Source organism: Aspergillus foveolatus (assembly GCF_047715535.1).
Source record: "Aspergillus foveolatus strain CBS 279.81 unplaced genomic scaffold BDW70scaffold_14, whole genome shotgun sequence".
NCBI classification, from domain to species: Eukaryota; Fungi; Ascomycota; class Eurotiomycetes; order Eurotiales; family Aspergillaceae; genus Aspergillus; species Aspergillus foveolatus.
In genome coordinates, this window is record NW_027396078.1 from 512918 (window position 1) to 530486 (window position 17569).

At 50.9% G+C, this 17569-nt stretch overlaps 4 protein-coding genes across 4 annotated transcripts; 3 read left to right on the plus strand and 1 right to left on the minus strand.

Moving 5' to 3' along the window:
• Window positions 1–358: 358 nt before the first annotated feature.
• BDW70DRAFT_133242 (type I HSP40 co-chaperone YDJ1) lies at window positions 359–2722 on the plus strand. Its single transcript, XM_073736292.1, has 4 exons — window positions 359–925; window positions 988–1057; window positions 1122–1940; window positions 2008–2722. Exons 1-4 carry the CDS (start codon window positions 890–892, stop codon window positions 2319–2321), a joined length of 1239 nt encoding a protein of 412 aa, XP_073597721.1. The 5' UTR covers window positions 359–889; the 3' UTR covers window positions 2322–2722.
• Window positions 2723–7679: 4957 nt separating this feature from the next.
• On the minus strand, window positions 7680–8480 carry BDW70DRAFT_24081 (uncharacterized protein). Its single transcript, XM_073743578.1, has one exon. The coding sequence runs from the start codon at window positions 8186–8188 to the stop codon at window positions 7769–7771; it is 420 nt and encodes a 139-aa protein (XP_073597722.1). The 5' UTR covers window positions 8189–8480; the 3' UTR covers window positions 7680–7768.
• Window positions 8481–10142: 1662 nt separating this feature from the next.
• Window positions 10143–12893, plus strand: BDW70DRAFT_24113 (SLC26/SulP family anion transporter). Its single transcript, XM_073743579.1, has 2 exons — window positions 10143–10749; window positions 10799–12893. The coding sequence occupies exons 1-2, from the start codon at window positions 10315–10317 to the stop codon at window positions 12848–12850; spliced, it is 2487 nt and encodes an 828-aa protein (XP_073597723.1). The 5' UTR covers window positions 10143–10314; the 3' UTR covers window positions 12851–12893.
• Window positions 12894–15643: 2750 nt separating this feature from the next.
• Window positions 15644–17220, plus strand: BDW70DRAFT_158521 (uncharacterized protein; the record flags this gene model as incomplete). The annotated part of the gene is made up of 5 exons (XM_073740532.1): window positions 15644–15858; window positions 15921–16298; window positions 16382–16511; window positions 16583–16860; window positions 16935–17220. The coding sequence occupies 5 exons, from the start codon at window positions 15644–15646 to the stop codon at window positions 17218–17220; spliced, it is 1287 nt and encodes a 428-aa protein (XP_073597724.1).
• Between the last annotated feature and the right edge of the window lie 349 nt (window positions 17221–17569).

Sequence of the window (17569 nt, forward strand, 5' to 3'; positions counted from 1 at the left end):
AGAAAATCCTTATCGATAAGATCCATGGTAATTCTTGCAAATTATCGCCGCCTGAGGGCTGAGGCAAAGCAAGTGCCACTGGTTGAATTGGAAATCTCTTGTGTTTTGTACTCGAATCATGGCACTGGAAACACAAGGATACCTAAATTACTCACTTGTATGCAAGGCAAAAGCGTGTTTGAAATTCAGGATTGTACCTGTATTACAGAGGCTGATGGAAGAAAGCTCAGGAAGCGGATGGAAGAAGATGGAAGAGGATCGAATTTGCTTGGCAAGGAGTTCAGTGGGCAGCCTGCGCGGTCGAAACGACGAGAATCTCAGTACAAAGATAGAAATTCCGAACCCAGTCAGTAAGTCAGGCTGGTCAAGCTGGACGTGAAAATCTATTCAAGTTACCTCAAGACCCTACTCTTCATCTTTTCCAATCTATAACCTCGTTGCGCTTGTCCAGCTAATTCCGTTGCTGGGTCGTATCTCCGGTATCAGTGATACCGAAGCCTCGCAAAGAAGCACTCAGAAAAAGTTCCGTTGGTGCCTGGTCTTGGTATCTAATACACAGACTTACACCAAATCTTACCAGCCTTTGCCATCCCCGTCCTCTCGCACTCAGCCCCGGTCCAATTCTTCTTCAAGCCGCCTTCTGTTTCCACACTCAGGTCCTTTTAAATCCTCCCTTCAGCCTCTCAAACCTCTCCCTTCACATTCAAACCCTCCGCCGCACGTTCTCCTAAATCCTCCTTCTCCTCTCACGTCCGGCGACTACAGTTCTTCGTCTTCTTGTCCTCCCGGACTGCTTTTACTCAAAAAAGTTCTTGTTTATTCGGAATCTTCGTCCTACCCCTCGCGAGCTCTCTACTCTGTTTTCGAGTCCGCTTAGACCTAGATCGCAATGGTTAAAGATACGAAGTTTTACGACATCCTCGGGGTAAGTAGCGATGCTGCATTTTGTGCACGTTTGCAGCGAAATATTAACGGCGACTGTTGTAGGTTGACCCGTCGGCCTCCGAGGCCCAACTGAGAAGCGCTTACAAGAAGGGTGCCCTCAAGTACCACCCTGGTAAGTGACCATACCGACGAAAGAGCGAAATGGAGCGACTGGTATCCTAACGTGCTTTGTGCAGACAAGAACCCCAACAACCCAGAGGCCGCTGAGACGTTCAAGGAAATGTCCAAGGCGTACGAAGTTCTCTCCGATCCTCAGAAGCGTAACATCTACGACCAACTTGGTGAGGAGGGTCTTGAAGGTGGTGGTGGTGCCGGTGGAATGGGCGCGGAGGATCTCTTCGCCCAGTTCTTCGGCGGCGGTGGTGGTTTCGGCGGCATGTTCGGCGGTGGTATGCGGGATCAGGGCCCCAAGAAGGCTCGCACTATTCACCACGTCCACAAGGTCAACCTGGAAGATATCTACCGCGGCAAAGTATCCAAGTTGGCTCTCCAGAAGTCCGTCATCTGTCCCACTTGCGACGGTCGTGGTGGTAAGGAGGGCGCTGTCAAGACATGTGCTGGCTGTAACGGTTCTGGTATGAAGACGATGATGCGCCAGATGGGTCCCATGATTCAGCGCTTCCAGACTGTCTGTCCCGACTGTAATGGTGAAGGAGAGACTATCCGTGACAAGGACCGCTGCCGCAACTGTCATGGTAAGAAGACTGTTGTTGAGCGCAAGGTCCTCCACGTCCACGTTGATCGTGGTGTCAAGAACGGCCACAAGATCGAGTTCCGCGGTGAAGGTGACCAGCTGCCTGGCGTCATGCCTGGTGATGTTGTTTTCGAGATCGAGCAGAAGCCCCACCCCCGATTCCAGCGCAAGGATGACGACCTGTTCTACCATGCCGAAATTGACCTCCTCACTGCGCTTGCTGGCGGAACCATTAACATTGAGCACCTTGACGACCGGTGGTTGTCTGTAACAATCGCCCCTGGCGAGGTTATCACACCTGGTAAGTTACGTTTTTTTTCGCGCACACCACGCGAAACTCTTGCGGTACAAAGCTAACGCAACCATAGGTGTCATCAAGGTTATTAAGGGCCAGGGTATGCCGTCGTACCGCCACCACGATCACGGTAACCTCTACATCCAGTTCGACGTTAAGTTCCCCGAAAACCACGAACTTAGAAACCTCGAACTTTTGGAGCAGGTTCTGCCTCCCCGACAGGAGACGAACAGGCCTCCCGCGGACGCTATGGTGGAAGACTTTGATTTGGACGAGGTCGACAACAACGAGCGCTCACAAGCACGCGCTCACGGGGCGGCGAGCATGGACGAGGATGATGATGACGTTCCTCCTGGCGCTGAGCGGGTGCAATGCGCTTCTCAGTAATCTGGAGTGTTGTTATGATTGGGTGTGGCAGGGCCTCATGAACTTCGCTTATGATACCATGTTGAAGATTAGCCCTGGCATTGCTCTGTTCTGTTTTGATTTTCGACGACTTGCTTTGCGATGGCGTTTGCACCGAAGATTCGGCTGATGACTGGAGATTCTCTTTCTTTCCTCTTTCGTCTTTCCACCCTTTAACCTTTTTTCCTTCGGCATTCCATCGACCGGTTGATTCGTTTGGTTTCTATACATAATTTCCATCCTTTTCCTTCTCTAGGTGGGATCTATTCGTGTTGTGGGATCTAGGGATGCGGCCAGCACGCGCGCTCTGCGGCTGCAGATGAGGACAGTTGTTCTTGAGGTGGTTACCGACATTACCGACATTACCGACATTACCGACATTATAGACTCGCATGAACTTGGGTATGATTTTCTTCTGACGTCCACTTTTCCGTTTAGATGAGTTTGCGTCGTAGTGTTTGATTGCATGTAGAGGCAAGTTCCGACTACATATATGCCTTTAGTACAGTGAGGACCCTGGCAGTCAGCAACAGGGTCCTTGTTCCATGTCCCAGTAAGCACATACTCGGTACCCCTGCATTAGCTCCCATTAAGTAAAAATAAGTACGCTTAAAATTGGTCACCTGACTGGTTGTGGTGGATTGCTAGGATATATATCTTTGTCCAGTGGAGCCTCGTATGCTACCATTTCGTAGTCTGTGAACACCCTCTATACGATAGTGACAACATTTATTGACGGCCTCTTTCTTAGGGCCACCAATCTCTGACACGACGGGTCGCCTTTAGTACTTACTATAGCATTCTTCGCGTTCGTCGCTTGACGCACCTCTTCCCCTCCATCTGCGAGTCCTGTCAACAGCTTTCCTGACAGGAAACATCCACTTGGTCTTTACATTGTCAGACGTTATAGCCACATTCCCAGCTTTGACGGGATTATCTACAGTTTTGCCGGGTCATGGCGGTGCTCTGGGCCAACGCAGGGGATCGCTCTCGCGAGGTCTTTGCATTGAGATCCTTGAATAGCACTGCGGGAGCTTGCCCATTAATAACGAGGGTGATGATTGAACCGAAACGACGTTGTGTTGAGCTCTAGTTCTCATGGCGATGAAGTAAGGTAATATTCTCCTGCTCGGCGTGGCCTCTCACAAGAAGAACGTTGGGTCTGTTGAAGATACTCCTCCTTCCCAGACCTTCGCCTCATCCAAGCAGTCGGCGTGAACATCCCTACAGCCCTGCGCGAGAAGCGCTCAATCCGGGTCCATGACAAAGGACGGCCTCTTGGAGTACTACCAGCAGAGATTGGACTCGGCAGTGTTAGCCTTGACGCACAAATTCGCACACCGACTTTCCTAGACGCGGGTTCTCTGGATAGGAGCTGGGACAGAGCACCACAGCGCATCTCCTGCAGACAATGACTGGATGACTCAAAGCTATACGTTCGCCAATAGATCGTCAGCACCCTTCAAGAGGGCACATGAATACTTGGGTCTTCTAAGCGCAAACGAACGAGGGAATGTCGTATAAAGTCTTTGACCTCGAACAGACCCCATCGACCGGGGCCTGGACTAGCGTCTTTCCAACTGATTATCGTGTCGTTGCTCATGCATGCTGCCAAGGCCATTAAGAGCGCACAGAGCGCTGCTGGGACTCCTGAGACCAGGCAGTTATCCTGCTCGTCGAAGATATATAAACAAATGCGCTCAAGTTTCATCATGGCCTGTTTGCTGTGATGGCGGATCGGCGGCGATGAGGCCATGAGGGCCCATGTACTGAGGCTGGAGAGCTAGGATGCGTTTGGCAGATGAGACTCCGGGGATAGAAGTTTCTGCCAGATCTAGAGTCGAAACGGTCTTTGTTTCTGAGCTTGTTGAGGCGAGATTTGCTATGCTGCGAGAGCCATTTAGGGCGGATGTGAGAGAGGGAACGGGAGGACAAGTAGTAACGGTCATTGAGAGTTTGGACACTCGACAGGCAGTAGAGGGCTTTCTGTCGGCGCATGGGAGGAAGCTCCTGATCTTTGTTATACCGGCTTAGCTTCCTGCAGCTCGAAGTCAATGTCGTCGTCGACGCATAAAGGGGTTCATTTCTCCTTTGCTGATCTTGACTCGCCCATTTAATCAAAGACGCCTGATAGATTCAGAAACCTTTGGCAGCTTTTCCCTGTTACAGGTAGGATATGATCCAGGCGAGCAAGCCTACTGCATGCCTTCCTAGGTCTCATTCGCTCAATCCACCGCGCTGTTCTGCATTTGAACATCCAGAAATTGTAATCGGATGAACGGTAGGAAACAGTGAAATCGACACGCTATGGAAATTCGTGCCTGGTTTGAAGCTGGAAAACGGCGTCATTTGTATCCCGCGGATTGTTGAGGACGCGGAGCCCACGGGGAGTCTCAATTGCATGAAACTGACAAATACAAGGCCCGCCAACAGGCAAACTGTTACTGTTAATGTTGCAGAGGATCATTTCGGGAGAGTTTGCCCGAGGCATGCTCTGAGTGACAGTACACTTTCATTCTGCACGATATTGAGGAAACGCTCAGAGCCGCATCTCAAGTCGCAAGGCATCAGCTATCATTGTACAACGTGCGGCTCCTCTTGAACTCAAACAAGTGGTTGGCGGTGGTCTGTACTTCCCAATCGTATTGCTACAACGTGGACACTTAGGATGTTGATATCCCGAGGTCTTTTGACTGGCTTGACTTTCTTCCTCGTTTGCTCTAGGGAAGCTGCTCGGGAGCATTCCCTGCCATTGTGTATTAGATTCCATTCACATACAGATCGCAACAGAAGCACATCAGCACAAACAGCAGACAACGCAATAACAGCGAGACAGCTTGCGGACAGATAGTAAGGAGCCAAACGCTGATTTCGTCCACTTATCTCGTTTACTGGGCTATCATCGTCCCAAAGACAAGCCGTCACTGGGGGAGTCAACGAGAGGAGGAATAACCTGATGATTACGCCGGAGAGTTGTGTGCCATTCTTGCGGAGGGGGTTGTCGCAGGGTGATACGGTCCTGGTTGTAGGCATGTTGTCGAGGTCATCGCAGGGCTTTATGAGTCATTGACACGCGAGTACAGAGGAGGACGCCCTGGCGACCTGGCTGTCTCACCCGCGAGTGCCGCAGACTATACGGAATGATGCGGACAATTCCAGAAGGCGAGAACGTGGCTGTAAACAGCGCAGATGCTGTGTCCTTGCGAACGCAATTGGCCATGGCGAAGAATAGAACCAAGGTCCAGTCCAGCCCTGATCAAGGCTTTCTCAGCGAAGCTGAAAAGTTTACTTCTTAGAATGCCGGAGATGCTCTTTACCACTATACCACTGGCTGAGTTAGTTACTGACTCGCACGTAGTCGTTGAGATTTAGTCCTGGCTTATATCTGAGCTTGATGTCGATATTCTCGGTAAGTGGGATTCTGGGAGATATTGATATGACTGCAATCGTGGGCCACGCGTTGGAGTCTTTGACATCAAGGCCTCCTAAGCCGAATACTCAGCCTGAGGGCCTGAGGATCTAGAAGTAATAGAAGGCGCGAACTCGCTACATTCAGCTAGGAACGCCTGGACTGACCTTACCAGTTCACATTCGGCCACCGCAAGAAGCAACGGCACAAGATGGCTGTACCGCATAGCAAGACCCTGGACATCCCCCTGTTCGAAAGAGCACTCGACTCGACCATGGGTCCATACCGATCTCTCTAAGCACGCATCTTGAAAGAAGATATGCATAGAGGGGTGGAGGTTGATGGTTTTTGAATGGGGATAGGGATGACGGAAGCTTGTGCTTGCTCTTCGGTTGTATCTAGCCGAACGCAAACTAGTTCAGACCTCATTGAGCTTGCAGCGGACGTCGTGCGAATTCTAGAGGGCTAGCTAGTAGCTGGTAGCTGGTTAGCTGAAAGCTAATTGCTGGCTCACGCCGTGTATTTATACGATGTAAGCTTATTCAATTCTTTATGACACATGAGAGACACGGCTTTATTATTTGCATACTTATCACAATCAGCCAAGTGGCTGATACAGCCAGTTCTTACGGCTTTAGTTCATTAGTACAAATGAGTGCATGATATGGTGCGCATAGCGAGACCAGTTTAACAATATTTATGGTTCCTTTTTAAGCGCGTTAAGAAGTGACGTACTGACCCAGACAATACGCAGCAAGCTGTGTCTTTGCCAATAGGTAAAAACCAAGGAAGTGAGACTCACAACGGGACAAGCCTGAAGAAAGGGACAAGACGTAATTCTGCTTGTTCGTAGTTATACTCCGACGGAAACCAAACAACAAATAAGGCATTGATTGGACTTGCTTGTTGCGACGAGATGTGTCTACAGTACTCACTCAATATTTGGACTTGGCCATATTCAGACCACAATGTAGATTCTTTATATTTTGTTCGTTTTGTGGATTGCGGTTGTAAAAGGAGGAGAGGGTCCGAAAGTAGGCGCAGTCAAATAGTCCTTGCCGGTGACGAGTGTTGACAAGTAGTCCACTGTCCAATCTAGTTCGTCGAATCTAGCTGCACGGATGGAGTCAGTCCTCTCTTAATAAAACGCTCACTGCTGAAGTTGCCATGGAAGTCTTTTACGCCCTATTTCCAAGGATTAGGAGAGTACGTCTTAACCCACCTGGAAGACTGAAGGTCTGCGATAGGGTAGATATAGGCGGACACGGATTGGACATGAAGTGTGTGTACAGCCCTCTCTCTGGCAGCCATTCCAGGGCACTTGGATAGGGGCGACACTCAAAGCATCCTCTGCAGAATACAACGCGGACCTCGGAGGGACCAGCATTCAAATTCGAGCTCTTGCCGCTTCACTCGCCGAGCTGAATCATAGTTCTAGACCGAGATGGTTGATATCCAAGCAAGGGACGAGCGAGCCTGGCCTAGACGGCTTTAGACGACGATGTTGAGATGTTGTGGGTAACGTGATATGTCTCCCTGGTCATGCGGAGACGAGCCCCGGAGTAGGTATGCACGTGAGATCGTGCCTAGATTCTGCAAGCAGTGATATGCTGCAGCATGCAAAGAACAAGCATGAGCGGTCTGGACGGACGCTTCATGTAGGCCTTGAAAAACGAAGAACATCAAGTCTAGGGTAATCGGCATGCCGCAAGGGGTGGATGGCACCGTTACCGTGCCAGTGTCACAGCAGTGAACAGGAACAGGAACTCGAATCATGAACCGTCTGGCCTCGGTCACGGGGCAAGTCTCGGGTCTAGGTAGGACAGAAAGGATTCTTCCCATGCAAGGGTCGAGTCGCCGTGCTATGGAAACTGGACGGGCTCGGCTTCAACTTCCTCAAAGATTGGGCTATCCTGTACGGAGTAGTTAATAATCCATAGAGGAAGTCTATAAAAGCAAAGGCAGGTTGAAGTTTCCTTCGCCCTGAAGTGGCGAAGTTATTTGAAGGAAAAAGAAAGCGTCAACTGCGAACTGGGTAGCCAGACAGCGGTACCCGCAAAGAAACCAGCGTAGCCAGGACCGGCCAAAATCCCACTATGGTGGATAGCCAGGGGCGGTGCAGGTCGAAGTATAATCGAAAACGGGGACGATCACCCTCGAAAGTCCGAGGAGCGAGTGAGGCGAGGGGGGTATAAAGCTCGCCGAGACAAAAGTCTAGATGGCCAGGGTGGCCAAAAGTACGCAGCAGCTGAGCAGCCACCTTTGCACCCTGGAAGTCAGCCGCCATCTTGAACAACGTTGAGCTTGAGAATACGAGGATAATATCAGCGATCACAAAGGCCAAGGATGTCATTAGAATAAGCGTCGGCTGAGCTTGCCAATACGCTCGACCTGCGTGTCGGGAGGTCAAGCTTGCCCAAGGGATCTTGAATGTCGCCATGGCGGGCGGGATGATCGCTCATCAGCAGCTAAAATGGCGACATTGAGGTTAATTGCGAGCATGAATCCTTCCAGAAGCCCAAGATGGTGTTTGACCCGGCGTCGTGGGGGGTCCAAATGTTAGGTTGGATGCTGCAATGCACCGTGTGACAGGACTCCGCGGGCATGGGTTGATGGATGGCGTTTATCAGCTGGTTAAGCTGATCTCATGGCCGGGCCAGATCGTGAAGAGACTGGAATGCAAAAGTTCCATCGTATCCAGGTCGATCAGCCAGGGTCATGGATGTAGAGAGCTGTCAGATTTGTCATACATGAGGCATCAAGATAGTCTTCTTTTTTTTTCTTCTAGAAGCTGGAAATCTCACGGTGATCCAGGTGTTCCTGACGTGCTTTTTCCATTCCTTGGATATGTTTTGTGGGCATGCGGGTTGGTGGACTCGATGCAGGCCAGGCCACGCTGATGACGCGATTTTACTGTTGATGATGTGACCGGCGGGGAGAGAGCCAAGGTTCCTGATTCCTGCAGTCGCAGCTTGGCAGCACTCTTGTAAATTCAATCTCGAGTATCAAGCCACTTTTCTATCGCCTACCATTCAACCATCTCCGATGCATTTCCGTTGTGCAGCAGAGTGGGCGACGCCGAAAGTTTCAAGGGGAGGTTGAAGTCGTCGTCGCCGTCGTAATTGATGCCAGCTGGGGAATAGCGTGCCAAGCTCAAGAGATTAGTCATCCCTACAGCGTGGACTAGTGGAACAAACTCAGCCTCTAAATGCACACTTGCTGTACCTTGTATTGATTAGCGTAGTTTCAATCTACTGTACTTTCACTCTAATATCCCGATTCTAATAGAGATCATCCACGAATACGTGCTGGCGTGTCAGTGGAAGCTGTTTATCCTCTAGTCAACATCATCTTATCGCCTTGGATCTGATTCTTCCATCTTTTTTCCCCACACGTGGAGCCAGAGCTTTCACCATCACTGTGGCCGATGGCGTGTTCTCCTGGCCCTCCCATTGGCTGGCTGCACCCCAGAAGTGGCTGATTGGTGGGTTGCTTGTCCTGGATAAGCGGTCGCAAGCGGCAGTATCAGGCCTGTTTCAACACCGTCAACTTCTTTTTTGCTTTTCCTTCCTCAACGGACTGCAGAAATCCATCAAATCTGACCAGCTTTGATTGATTTTCATCGAAATGATATTGGATATTACCTTCCTCTAGGCCATTGACATCGATATCACAAGCCAGGAGGCAGTTCCTGGCCAGATCCTGAGCCAGATACCGCGCGACCATGGACTGGCTGAGCATCCAGACCCGAGCGGCGAAATGCCACTAAACCGTCTTAAACTGGCCAACTGGGCCCCATTACGCCAGCTGCCTCGACAAGCTTAAACCGCCGCCGGCCAGTGCGAGTGCTCGCTTGCCGACCGCTGACGATCGCTTCTGGCTCTGCCGCTCTGCTTCTCCTCCCCCTTCGGGCTTGCTTTTTCTGCTGCGTGGTGCGGGCCTGTGTGACGATGAAGCGGGCCCTCTGACTGCTCTCGTGCAGTGCAGGCGGCCCCCCCACAGTCGGCCGTCTCGAAAGATCGCCTCAAAGCCTAAATAATAATAATCAGCGAGAAGACATAAAACTTTCCTCCAAGCTCAGCTCTCGCCTGCTGGTTTTTCTTTTTCCATTCCCATCAGACTGGTAGCCCGACATTGGCACGGCCTCCTTTCTCCTCTCAACACCTTCTTCCTCGCCAATACCCTCTGCCTTACCTCTCCATCCCGGTGCCCTGCCAGCCATCCATCCAATACCCTCTCCTCCTGGCTGGCGCTATATTTGCTCTTGTACTTGGCTTTACGAGATCCGTGGGGGATCTGAATTCGCACTCACAGCTCTCAATCACGACATTCTTGGTCCGTCTTGGTTCATTTAAAAAGCTGTGCCCTCCCCATCCTTTAGACCGTCAGACATGGCTAGCCAGTTCGCTTAAATCAACTGAATTATCCGACTCAGCTGTCTTATCGCGATTCACCATCTGTCTGCATTTTGTCGTCAAGACCCCGGTGGTCTAGCGGAACGCCCTTTTTATATACCTGCCGTCACCCCCCTGCATATTTTCAGTTTTTCGAATTCACCAACGCACCATGCCTGGCGAAATACCCACAAAGGTCGGCCACGGGCTGGCTAAGGTTCTACGCCTGAAGCTGCCGGAGAAGCCGCAGCCCGATGCCGTCACCCGCGGCGAGTCGACCTTCTCTGTCGGCACCTTTGACACCTATTCCTACGTCGAGCCCGAGCCCACCGCGGCCGAATGGTTCGCCGAAATCACCCCATCGTGGAAGGAATTCTGCCTCTACTTTTACAGGCTGTTCCCGTTCCTGTCCTGGATCACCCGGTACAACACGACGTGGCTCATTGGAGACTTGGTCGCCGGTATCACGGTTGGCGCCGTCGTTGTTCCCCAGGGTATGGCATACGCTCAGCTCGCTCAGCTGCCCGTAGAGTACGGTCTGTACTCGTCCTTTATGGGAGTGCTGATCTACTGGTTTTTTGCAACCTCCAAAGATATCACCATTGGTGTACGTACAACATTCTACTTTTTTGATATGTCGTAACTAACTCGCTTAGCCTGTTGCTGTCATGTCTACTTTGGTCGGAAACATTGTTACGGACGCCGCAAAGACTTTGCCCGATGTCGAGCCGCACGTTATTGCATCTTGTTTAGCTGTCATCTGCGGTGGAATTGTCACCTTCATGGGTCTAGCCCGTCTTGGATTTATCGTCGACTTCATCCCTCTTCCAGCTATCACAGCTTTCATGACTGGCTCAGCGATCAACATCTGTTCCGGCCAGGTTTCTACCATGCTTGGCGAGACTGACAAAGTCAACACCCGAGGCGCCACCTACATGACTATCATCCAAACGCTTAAGGCCCTTCCATCTTCCACCCTCGATGCTGCCATGGGCGTCACCGCTTGCGCCATGCTGTATATCATCCGCTTTGCTTGCAACACGGCCGCCAAAAAACAGCCCCATCGCGCCAAGATGTGGTTCTTCATCTCTACTCTTCGCACTGTGTTTGTCATCTTATTCTACACCATGATCAGCGCCGCCACCAACCTCCACCGGAGAGACAACCCGGCGTTCAAAGTTCTTGGAAATGTGCCCCGAGGTTTCAAGCATGCTGCCGTCCCCACTGTCAATGCTGAAATTATCAAGACATTTGCCGGTGAACTGCCCGCCGCCGTGATCGTTCTCCTGATTGAACACATTGCCATCTCCAAGTCTTTTGGACGTGTCAACAATTACACCATTGACCCGTCCCAGGAACTGGTGGCGATTGGCGTGACCAACCTGCTCGGCCCATTCCTTGGTGGCTACCCAGCTACCGGATCCTTTTCGCGAACTGCAATCAAATCCAAGGCAGGTGTTCGGACCCCGCTGGCCGGTGTCATCACTGCCGTTGTTGTCCTCCTCGCCATCTACGCTCTGCCGGCTCTTTTCTGGTACATCCCCAAGGCTTCCCTGGCTGGTGTCATCATCCACGCAGTCGGTGACTTGATCACCCCTCCCAATGTTGTCTACCAGTTCTACCGCGTTTCACCATTGGACTGTGTGATCTTCTTTGTTGGTGTCATCGTCACTGTTTTCACCTCGATTGAGATTGGTGTCTACTGCACCGTGTGCATATCCGTGGCAGTACTCTTGTTCCGCGTGGCTAAGGCCCGCGGTGAGTTCCTCGGCCGTGTCACTATCCATTCCGTCGTTGGCGACCACGTTTTGGAAGAGTCCAAGCCTGCCCTCGGCGATGCCGACCGCACGCGTTCCATCTTCCTTCCCCTCAACCACGCCGACGGGTCTAACCCAGAGATTGAGATCGAGCAGCCATACCCCGGTATCTTTATTTACCGCTTTTCCGAAGGCTTCAACTACCCGAATGCCAACCACTACACCGATTATCTTGTCGAGACTATCTTCCAGAAAACCCGCCGAACCAATCCCTTCACGTACAGCAACCCCGGTGACCGCCCGTGGAACAACCCAGGGCCCCGAAAGGGCAAACAGGAAGAAGATCGCTCTCACCTTCCGACTCTCCGAGCGGTCATCCTCGATTTCTCTTCTGTTAACAACGTCGATGTCACTTCGGTCCAGAATCTGATTGACGTTCGCAACCAGCTCGACATTTATGCATCTCCTCACACTGTCCAATGGCACTTTGCGCACGTTAAGAATCGCTGGACCAAGCGTGCCCTTGCTGCTGCGGGATTCGGCTACCCAACTCCCCAATCCGACGACGGCTTCCACCGCTGGAAGCCAATCTTCAGCGTTACCGAGATCGAAGGCCAGTCATCGGCTGCTGCTCACGCGGAGATCATCGCCAACGAGAACACCCGCCAGGCTAGCTCTCACGGCCACGACCTCGAAAGCGGAATCAAGCACGCTTCACACACCGCAGAGCGCGAGACGCACGGCATTGAGGAGTCGTCCAACTCTAGTATTGGCGAGGACGACAAGCTGCAGCGCGATCTGAAGGACAGCAAGGCGTACCAGAATCGGCGTAAAATGGCTGTGGTGCAGGGCGTTAACCTGCCATTCTTCCACATCGACATCACCAGCGCGTTGGAGAGCGCCTTGGCCAACTCGCAGGATGAGGAGCCTGCCGATGTCTCGAGCGAGTGAATGTGATCTCCCTGGATGGAGGCTGTTTTGATTTTCAACTTCTATTCCCGTCCTGTTATGCTTTTGAGCGAGTGATTGTCTTTGATTATCTACTCTTAATCTTGAACCACTGATCGCATACCGTCGCTACGTATACCCCACAGTTAGCTGTCGACCATGTATATAGATTTTGAATTGATGCGATGCATCTATTTGCTATGCACCTGATAATAAGTTATTGCCGTGCCTCAATAGTAACTACCATGAACTGAATAATAATGCTCGTTGCCAAGCCGGAGCCAGAGTCAACTCCGCTTTCCATCCGCAGTTCCTAGCCCTAAGTGAAATAATCTCACTAGTAAAGATTAATAATGCCCTTTTCTTTCTCCCCTCTACGCTCGCTCACTGAACTCATCCTTAGCTGACTAAATTAATGAGTTCTTAACAGACGGTTTCAGCGAAAATGTCTGGAATCATTGTTCTCGCTCCCCTCTCCGTGTGGAGAACCTCTAAAACTAGCTTATCAAATTGCTATCGGACTACTCAATCAAAGCTACGTCCCCTTCCGCTTATTCCTGATTAAAAAATAGATACATGCCTAAATTAAATGGATATACTAACTCAAATGTCAGCAAATATGCAATTACCAGCTGAGCCGGCAATCTGAACCAAGCAGCCAGTCGCTGTCGCAGCTCACTCAGCTGGGTTCGTTCCAGCCGGAGAAAGAGGAAATAAGAGGAAGAGAAGAAGAAACGAAGAGACAAGGAGAGGAGGGAGAGGAAGACATGGAAGATGAGCTCGCAAAATTTGTTGGGTTCTTCGCCTGGGGATCTGGCGAAAAGTACTGATCGCTAAGAGCGTCCAACAGCAAGGATGGAAGAAAAGAAAAGACGAAGAGGACAGTAACAGAAGTAAAAAATTGGAAGAAAGCTTTGGGCGATCTCTACTCTACTCCAGATTCATGCCAAGAAAGGAAGCCGGTAAGGGGCAGGAAAGAAGACATACACAAACCGACATGGAGGAAATGGATACCGTGTCTTAGTGGTAGAGTATTCGTACAAATGATCGGAACTGCATAAAGCATTTACAGAGCTCTAAGTGAATACCCGACTAGGTTGAGGTTATTTTGAGACTTAAGACCATACGCTGAGAGGATGCATGAGAATGGACCTGTACTCAGCTCGATTCAAGAACCCTGGATGAACTCGCGGTCTGTCAATAGCCTGCTTAAGCTTCTTGCAAATCAGCGGTGATTCACAGCTTGCCTAACAATTAGTAATTAACATGGCAGATCAGAATTTCTGACGTCGGAACCTCCCTCAACTTCAGCAGTGTAGCCCGGATGTGTATGCTAGTACGTAAATGCTAATACATTGTGTATCGAAGGTCGAATCAGCCCTGAGTCCGCTTTGACGCCTCGATTCATAGGCCTCTTCGGCCCTTGCTATACTTATCCTCCATTATCGTACACAGAAATCTCGCTCTCTTCACCAACCAGATTGAACAGTTGAACCAATAGTGAAGAAGCATGTCTTATCCAGCACTCATGACACTGGTCTCAATAATGCTGCTTCCAGGAGAGAAGTCTGCCCCCAATACTGGGTGTTTACCATAATCAACCCATTAATTATAGAACTTTGGCTACCATGACGACCATAACCCTTGATTAGCGTGTGAGAAAAGGTTGAGAAATTGTGCAATGCGATGTCTTTAACGTCTGAACCCACACGCCTAGAGCTTATGACAACAAATCCAGATCGAGGGAGAGAAGATGCGGAACTCGATCATTCACGTAGCAATACCGTAGCTACTGAGCCACATCTTTATTAGCTTTTGCGACCAAACCAGCAGAGTGTAATTTTGCCAACTTTGTTCTGGTTATTCTATTTCTTAACAGTGGATGTTGATTATAGTGAGGCCACTCATTTACTCGACCGCACTCTAGCAACTTGAAAGCGTCCTTGTCAGTACTAACAGAACCTGCACTTCAGGTCTATCCAGCTACTTAGATCACATCCTATATCACATTAAAACTTGAAAAGAGGCACTGATCGGATCCGCCGTCTCCGTCTTCTCCGTCTAGATATTACTGTTCTTACTACCCCAATAGACTAACTAAGCCAAGCACAATTCAAGACCAGCAGCTGTGACACGGGCCTTGCACATTCCAACGGAGAGAAATGACCTGTTGGCATGGATTTGGGTATCAGAATGCCTTGTAAAGTTCCTGTACAGCTACGTCGAGCATCAGAATTTTTCCACCGATCCCCTGCGATTTAGCCGCCCGCCACAGCCACAGCGGAGCTCTGGGCTATTGATTCGCAAGACGTTGTAGCCCCGCAAGGAGTTCCAGCCAAGTTGGTAGGGCTCGCCTAAAGTACAGCTGGTTGCAGCCAAAGCGGCATCTGCGCCAGAAAGCATGCTCACTGATGGTTAACCATGGCTTATCCTGCAGTTGGCTAATGCTGTTCTGATGATATACACTTGGCAAGACTCTAGTTCAGGCTGACAGTCGTCAAAAAGAACCAAAGTCGATCTGAGGCTTGCTAGGCGTCTTGATAATGCTAGATGTCAAGGGACTTGGCCCGGCGGGGAAGAGTCTTAGGGCTCCGTAACTTATTTGTGACTTCCAGCTCCACCCACACCGCTTCCCGCTGTGGGTGGAGCTGGAAGTCTCAGATACATGCTGTCTCGTATTTTTGCAAAATTTCAGCAAATTCGCATTAACGGAATGCGACCAATCACAGGCTTGATTCTCCGCGGCTTATCGACCCATCAACACCCCGGATTCCTCGTTTCATCCCCAAGTTGGCAATGGGCCTTGAAAACCTTAATGTCCGCCTATCTATGGGCTTAGATCGGCTGAATCCATTCAGCCTTTTTTTCTCCGGACTGGATAGTCAGGACCTGAAGCTCGGTGCAATATCTAGCGAAAGGAGTGTCAAGTGGACATGTCGACAACGACGCGCTGCCCAGTATATAGGCATCCATTCGAACCCTGGAGAGATGGCCATTCAGAACACAGCCCAGTACCTCTTCCAAGCCAGCAAAAGATAATCACTCTGCTGCTCATCCTGTTTCTCGCTACCAGCATTGGAATTGGCGCTGCCGCCGCCCAACTAACCGATGAAGCTTGCTGGCCCCATGCTCCAAACACCACCGGCGGGCCCCTAACGGTCCTCCAAACCTCCAAGTCACCCAACGGCTTCCTCCGTTCCGCTCGTGGCTGGAACTCCTGGGGCATCCAGCCAACGCCATACACAACGCCCAGCTACCCAAAGGAAGAGCTGGGTAGGGTGATAAACCAGGAGTTCATTATTTCGCAGTGCACCGTGCTCACTGATCCCGCCATACGGGGCGCAGGGTATGACTTGTGCAGCCTGGATGGCGGGTGGTACAGCTCTTTAACAGACGAGTTTGGGCGTATCACGTACAACGCGAGCCTCTTCGATATACCCGCTCTGAGTAGGTATCTCCACGGCAAAGGGCCCCATATGGATTTGTACAGCCAGTCAGGCACGCCGTGCGAAGCTAGGGAAAACTCATCCACAGTACCAACGTCTCATTGGGGCTGGCGTTCATCGACCATGTCGACAAGAATAATAACTGCTATTTCGACTACGAGAACCCGGACACGCAGCTGTACCACGACGAGCTGATAGCTCTCTGGGCATCCTGGGGCGTGGACATGATATGTGACGCCGGGTTCGAATGTCCAGGATATACGCATGCCCGGGAACCTGAGAGCTTCAGCGATTGCGTACCACCGCGCGATTTGAGAGAAGTGGCCGGAAGATCCAGCTTGATGTCTCGTCAGATGTTTGCCGGAGTCAGCCGTACTGGGGGATCTGGAACTCCAATGCGGACAGTATCCGCGTGGACACTGATATCAACGCCTATGGCAGCGACGTTTTTGTAAATATGCAGCACGTTCAGCGAACGGTAGAGGACTACCGGAAATTTGTCAACTTGCAGGTTGTCGACGCTCAAAACGATAAACCTGTTACATTGCGGGCCAACCTGGACAACCTGTTTGTTGGCAACCCTGCCAACATTACAGGAGTCACAGACAAACAGCGGATTACGCTGATGAGCATCTGGACAGATGGCTCATCACGTCGCCCTCGTCTATTGCTGCCGCAGACTTCTGCGCCATGTACCCGATGCAGCCGTGCAATCCTGGGATGGGCAGCAACCAGGCCGTGCAGTTTCAGGCGTGGATTGCTGGCCCGGATGAGCACGGTGAGGCGTACGTGTTGCTGACGAACTTAGGCCCAAACCTGGGCGATGGCGGCTATGTCACAGTTGGTGGTCGAGGAGCTGCTTTATATAGCCCATATTGCGACTGGAGACAATCCATTGGACCCTCGATGACTTGGACATTGTCCTAGCAATCAGCATGAGCAAGTTTTCCAAGTCTGCTTTACACTCGTCAAGGGCGTCGATGAGGTAAAACCGGGGACTGCTGTAGATGCCCGACTATATCTTCGAAAAAGTAAAAGACATTTGAGCTTTCAAACCGCCTTCGACCTTCGGTATCATATCTTTGTCGCAAGCAGGAAATCAAGTGCGGCTGCTAGGTGACCAGCATGTAGATCAGGGCCCGTAATACGGCAGTAGCATTGCTGAGTTTGACATCAGTTCTCTGGCAGAGAAAATAGGCGTGCAGGTTGGAGAGTTCTGGCTTCGCAAGCTCTTTGATGATCCCAATCGAAGCATGGTCTTACCATTCCCTGCATC

Coding starts and splice junctions, on each gene's coding strand:
- BDW70DRAFT_24081 (XM_073743578.1), bottom strand. CDS start 8,188: ATGGCGACATTCAAGATCCCTTGGGCAAGCTTGACCTCCCGACACGCA.
- BDW70DRAFT_133242 (XM_073736292.1), top strand. CDS start 890: ATGGTTAAAGATACGAAGTTTTACGACATCCTCGGG. Junction 926..987: donor AGTTTTACGACATCCTCGGG/GTAAGTAGCGAT, acceptor CGACTGTTGTAG/GTTGACCCGTCGGCCTCCGA. Junction 1,941..2,007: donor TGGCGAGGTTATCACACCTG/GTAAGTTACGTT, acceptor ACGCAACCATAG/GTGTCATCAAGGTTATTAAG.
- BDW70DRAFT_24113 (XM_073743579.1), top strand. CDS start 10,315: ATGCCTGGCGAAATACCCACAAAGGTCGGCCACGGGCTGGCTAAGGTT. Junction 10,750..10,798: donor CCAAAGATATCACCATTGGT/GTACGTACAACA, acceptor TAACTCGCTTAG/CCTGTTGCTGTCATGTCTAC.